The sequence below is a fragment of the Gigantopelta aegis genome, chromosome 10, assembly GCF_016097555.1.
Source record: "Gigantopelta aegis isolate Gae_Host chromosome 10, Gae_host_genome, whole genome shotgun sequence".
In the NCBI taxonomy this organism is placed as follows: Eukaryota; Metazoa; Mollusca; class Gastropoda; order Neomphalida; family Peltospiridae; genus Gigantopelta; species Gigantopelta aegis.
The window spans coordinates 41370180-41376700 of record NC_054708.1 but is presented as its reverse complement, the minus strand read 5'-3'; the positions used below and the strand labels follow the sequence as shown (position 1 = coordinate 41376700).

The 6521-nt window shown below is 33.6% G+C and overlaps 1 protein-coding gene across 3 annotated transcripts in view; it reads left to right on the top strand.

The window, feature by feature from the left end:
- The first annotated feature begins 2828 nt into the window (after positions 1-2828).
- Positions 2829-6521, top strand: part of LOC121384030 (golgin subfamily A member 2-like) — a 42649-nt gene continuing 38956 nt past the window's right edge. For all 3 annotated transcript variants that reach the window (XM_041514177.1, XM_041514176.1, XM_041514174.1), the window contains exons 1-3: positions 2829-2883; positions 5100-5249; positions 5651-5703. In XM_041514177.1, coding sequence (XP_041370111.1) covers positions 2836-2883; positions 5100-5249; positions 5651-5703 — 251 coding nt within the window. In that variant the 5' untranslated portion in view covers positions 2829-2835. The remainder of the gene's footprint in view (positions 2884-5099; positions 5250-5650; positions 5704-6521) is intronic.

Below are 6521 nucleotides of genomic sequence, written 5' to 3'. Positions count from 1 at the left end.
GAACTGTGGTTGTATTCAATTCCATAGCGCCATACCCACAAATTTCTTTTTGGCAGAAACACTCAACGAGTTGTTTATAAAAACGCATCTAACTAGCGAAAACAATTGGAAACGTTTTTAAATAAGGAGTACGTCTACAGGCGCGGATCCAGGATTTTTAAATAGGGCGAAGCGCCCGAGATTCCTAGGGGGGTCCGGGGGCATGCTCCCCCGCGAAATTTTGAAATTTAAATGGCCTGAAACGCGATTTCCTCGCATCTGAGTAACAAAATAGCTATATTAACGTATGTTTTTGGTATTGTCATACTGTTTTTGTTATCTTCAAAATTTCATAAACTCTGGTCTCTTCTCTTTTTTTTAAAGTTAAAGTGGTCATCTCTCCTTCCCATATTAGGCTGGTTTTCCGTTGACTGCGGCTGCCGGTAAATGGGAAGAAATATCGAAACAGTTGTTTCAGTAATATACATTGCTTTGAACAACTGGGCCAATGTGTATCAACAGCCATGGTATGTAATATCTTACTGCTAATCTGAAAGAGTAGCCCCTGGAGTCGCGGAAGCGAGTTTCCTTTCTCATTGTTTTGTGGTCCTTAACCATATTTCTGACGCTATATAAACGTAAATAAAATGTGTTGAGTAATTCCACTCTAGTGTATGCTATAGTTAAAAAATAATAATAACTTGACCCCAAAAATAGGAGGGGGGCCGGGCCCCTTGGGCCCCCCCACTAAATCCGCGCCTGGTCTATAATATTTAAAAGTACACTGGCACATGCATGATATGCGGCAAGTCACTGTCGTACTTATAACTATACATTGTTTTAGTTAGTCGTTCATTATTCTTATCATTAGTTTTATTATTGCTGTGTTTGTGTGTTTAATTATAAGTTTACATCATATAAGCATGGTAATAAAGCATGTTGTATTGTATTGGAGTGTGTTGTATTGTATATGTGGCAATACTCCCCCACAACACCAAGCCGATAAAGATAATTCATTACCCACTGTCTCCCATATGGTATACAATAAACAGTTACATAAATATCGTATTTCCCCACTCTATCTTTATGGCATGGGCTGTAATAACACATTGAAAACTGCTATAGATAGCACACTTCTGACGTAGCCTAACTTTAGTTGCTAAAGCAGCTGCAAGCTTGCGACAATCGCGGCTGTAATACTGATATCAATCCGCGTCACTTGCTGAAAGTTATTAATCTCTATTCAAGTAAATAAAGCTATTACAATCAATTAAATTAATATTTGTTGTAAAGCACACTTTGTGGATAATAAACAAATTATAACATTTTCGGGAGTACCATACGCAAGTTATGAAACACGTTTGAAAATTGTTTATACCCTTCACTCTCGCTCGGGGAATAAAATATTTCCAACCTCGTTTCATAAATTCCGTATAACACTCCCGTTCGTGCAATAATGTATCTATACCGATACATAATTATACGATCCGCACTAAACATCTAAATTCACTGTATTCATTAGCATATATGAATACATTATCCACGATATGTTTTTCAGGGCACCTTCCCCTGGATCCGTGTCTTGTATATAATTAGCCATCAATGTTGGTGGAAATTGTTAATAGCTAATAATAAAAAAATTAAACACACTTTTTAAAAAGTTACCATCATATTCAAATATATTTTGTGCCACGAGGACACGTACATATGTATGCATGTATATAGGCACATAGACCTCACCACAATACACGATCATTATACCGATAAACGAACATTCCGTGGGATGCGTTACGAAACGTAATGGTGGGACTAAATAGTTAGGTAACGTTTTAAAAACAATTGTTTAATTTTTATTTATTTAAAATACAATGAAGCCAGTCATTGCTGATTGTTCTGTTTTATATTATATATATTCATATATATATATATATATATATTTTTTTTTTTTTTTTTTTTTTTTTTTTTTTTTTATCTAGTATTTATTACCAAACCAAAAACAGAGGAAAGCTAATACTATTCAATTAAAATACATCGATCATTATAATATGACAGGGACGGAGGTACTGAATAGTACCGTACGTTTAGAGAAAGTACTAGCCTTCGCGCTACAAAGCGTTGTGATAAAAGTTAAAGTTGTTTTGTTTAACGACACCACTAGAGCACATTAATTTATTAATCATCGGCTATTGGTTGTCAAACATTTGGTAATTCTGACATAATTCGAACAGCCCGCATATTTTTCCATATGAAATGCGCGATCTCAATGAGACAGGATAGCAGAATGTTCTAAAACTAAGCGTGGTGTAAACAAAACATTATTTAAGACAGGTTTGATTTTACAAACCGCTAAGGAGTCATATATTTTCGAACGACTATTAAGTACAGAAAGATAAAAATGTATTTAAGATTTTATTTTACAAATGGGGGATGTTCGAAAAAAAATTTGAAAAGGGGGATATTTAAACTGTGGCAGAGATACGAAAAACAAGAAGAATTCTTTTTTTTATTATTACCAGCTCTCTACATCAGATACATTTGCCCAATTTGATAAAAAAAAAAAATAATAATAATAATAATAATAAAAAGAAGAAGAAGAAGAAGAAGAAAAAAGAAGTGATGATAATAATAAAAAAAAAATTGCGCGTTTTATCTTTCGTGCCTGACATTTCCGACATCATATAACCGTAAATAAAATGTGTTGGGTGCATCGTTAAATAAAACATTTCCTTCCTTCCTTCGTGCTTGAGATATGACGACTATTTAGCCTACATATTTTCGTTTGTTACCTAAACTTTTTGGAACGACATTGTATTCGGACTGCGTGTCAAAAATGCGTATACATCCAAATGGCCGAAAATGGCCGACAGCTTGAAGCAGGAGAAAATCGCTGCTGCCAAGAAGAGGGTAATAACACTTGGTTTCTACAAGCAAATGTACTTCTTTTTCAGTTGCATTAGTATGACGACAGCTTTGTAACAGCCAATATTTGCATATATGTCGTCTATTCGTCTGGGGTTGGAATATATTTCTGACTTGTCAGACGGTCCAAGAAACATGTTCGGTGACAGCTGATTTGTTTTATAATATATTTTTTTTTTTATAGTGTGTGTGTGTGGTATGGAGTGGAGAATAAGCTAAATATCGAAGATTATTAAGTTAAACTATGGTAGCTGATAAGTTATTATAGTACGTATAGAGAAAAATTAAAACTGACGTTACCACTGTCAGTCGTACTATATCTACTGTCACACATTTTCGAACATTATCATGATTATGTGAAAGTGTGTGTGTGCATGTGTGGATGTTCTTTTAGTGCTATATGGTCTGGGGATGAAAATACATAAATGTACTTGAAGGCCCAAACTTGTGGTTCAGGGGCATTCTCCCCTGTTTTGATTGGTTAAATGAATTGTCACTACACTTAGACTTGAAAGTTGAATGTTACAACATTTTGACATTTACATTAAAGTTTAAACAATAATTCACACCTCTAATCTAGGTGAAACATTTCTTTAATAATACTGATGCCCTCAACACCCTATCCTTTGACAACATTTTTTTTTGGTTGATTGCTAATTGTCATATACAGCAAAGCTGGCATGCCAATACAAATTAATAATTAACAATAATACAATCAAGTACATGTATGTAAAATAAATTTTAAAAAGAATAAATTTAGGAAATTAATAATCATTTAATGGAAATATAAATATGGTATTAATTGGTAACCAGGTTACCAGATCTGTATTTTGTGGTAGTCTGTAAATGAGTTACTAGACACATGTATTGTTTATTTCAATGTCTGTTTTTGTGATTTCAAGGTCACGAAGTTGAATGAATCCAAGAAATGGTCCAAATCCTAATTTTAACACAATATAACAGAATTTTTTTTCAATTTTTTAAAGTATTCAAAAAGTTTTAAAAGATTGTTCACATTTTCTTGATTAACAATATGGACACAACAATGTGGTGTGTCTCCTGACAACTGTGGTGTTACAGCAGAAATTAAGGTGGGTCCCATGCCCACATTTGTTTGACTGTGTCCACTTGACAATGGTTAGCTGGATAATATATTGTAATGCTGGCGGTTGAAACCTTTTACAAACACAGCAGTTGTTTGCCTCATCCTCTGAAAGGAAGATTATACTGGCTGTCAGTACTCGTTTCCATTCTTGACAACACAGCTGAAGGTCCTGGCTGAGGCAACGATGGCACATAGCCTAGCTACTAAACATATCTACAGTGGGTTTTTTAACACTTTACAGCAAGGGTTCATTTATTGTTTTTTCTTTTTAGTAGATTTAGCAGATTAGTGCATGATGTCAGGATAATTTTTTTCTTCAACATGCTACATGTACATGTATCTACAAGGTAATACGGTACAAACGTTTTTTAAAGACTTTCGTCATTTTGTTTTCCAATGAAAAAGTCACAGCATCCACTGCCTGTATCGGGTGTATTAACTAGTGTCACATCAGGTAATACTCTTTCCTGGGAAGGATGACTTTGCATAATATATGTGGCCTCTACATGTATGTCGCTTTCCTTGTTCGAATCCATGTAAATGGTAGATGGTGCTACGTGTAGTAGTTATGATTTTAAGAAATTTATCAACAGGATCAATACCAGTTTTTCTGAATGCTGACACCAGATTTTCAGAGTACATACATGGCTTTCAAGTATATATGGTTGACTTTGTTATTTGTAATCCAGAATTTTTCTGCATATATTTCAACTGAGATTCTCTGTAGTACATGCCCTTGAAAGTGCCAAAGACGCCAACATCGAGTTGCTGCTTGAGATGACTGATGTGTGGTGGTAAGACAAACAAAATGACTTGTTGTTCTTGGCCCATTCAACAAGAGTCAAGGATATTTATAACTTGTGATTATCATATAAAATCAGGGTTTGACCATCCAGACCATGATCATGTACATGATTTTCTCATGTTATCATATCATATTGTTATTTTATTATATAATAGCTGAGATCTGCAGTTACATAAAGTTGTTATTTTTAATAGTTGGTTTTTTTGTGTGTTTGTTTTTGTTTTTGTTTTTTATAGATTAAGTTGGGTTTTTTTTGTTGTCATATATGTTTTGTCATTTTATTTTCAACAGTTAAAACAGTTCCAGCAAAAATCGGGACGTTCACCAAGTAATTCCTCAACACAACCATCGAAAACATCTGTGTCAAGAAATAATACCAAGAAAGACAGCAGCAGCAGCAGCAAGTCTGTAGAAACGGGGGTTACTTCAGAGAAAACTGAGGTACATACTTGTATTTGTAAAATGTACATAGAAAAAACATTATTGGAAACAATTGTTAAAATTTGGAGATTTCACTGAACGTGCTTGTGTTGACAACATTTTCTAGTTAACATTAATTTTGATTAAATAAAAGTAAATTTACTGGAAATGATGTAGATAGCAATAATAGTAGTCTAAGAATATAATATAATATAATATAACATAATATATAATATATAATATAATATTTAGAACGCAACTTAATACTTGCAGGTATCTGAAGAATTACTGACCTTCTGAAAAGCTTACAAAGATTTTACACAAATATACATTTGCAAAGACATATATTCTTCTGAAAGAAGAGTGGTAAGCCATCCTATACATGCAACTTATGGATCATTTTGTTTGCTTTGTTTTTTTAGTGCAAGTCTTCTGATTGTGCCTTGGTTCCCACCACTGAAAGTGCTGATTCTAGGTTGGTAGCATAAACAGAACTTTACTGTCATATTCTAGGCCTCTGACAATTGCAAGAACGGTAGTTTTGTTCATGCATCACTTGCCCAAGTTTAATTTGGCTTTACCCAGTTTTCATTCACACATTAAATTTAGGACATCATCATTAATCATTTGAGGGTACATAATAAAAACAGAACAGACCATCAGTGCCTCCACTTTGAAATTAGTTCCCGCATTTCATGTGATGTGACAAATTTAAACCGCAGTTCTCTTAGTATTATCTGTCTAAAAATTAAGATAATATATCCATTAAATTCAAGATTTTATAGTACATAATTTTACCCTGCATATCCTCTGGCAGAAACCCTGATCAGCTTGTTTTTGCATAACCGATAAATGGTTTAGCAAATTTTCAATTATCAGAGGCCTGTAATTTTGTTACGCATGTATATATATATAGATGTAAATATATTTAGTGATGATTTATTGAAAACATGTTAATTATATGCATTTACATACAGGTAAATGTCTATAAAAAGTTTCATAGTGCTTGTCCTTTTAAAGTTTTTATACTTAAATATATATATAAAAGTAATAATTTTCAGTTTGTGTGTTATTTATATACAGTAGTCTGTCTAGGATTGATCCCCGTCAGTGGGCCCATTGGGCTATTTTTTCGCACCAACCAGTCCCGTCTATGGGATGGTGCATATAAAAAGATGCCTTGCTATGAATGGAAAAATGTAGTGGGTTTTCTCTCTTAATAAGAATATGTCAGAAATTACCAAATGTATGACATCCAGTAGCCGATGATTAATAAATCAATGTGCTCTAGTG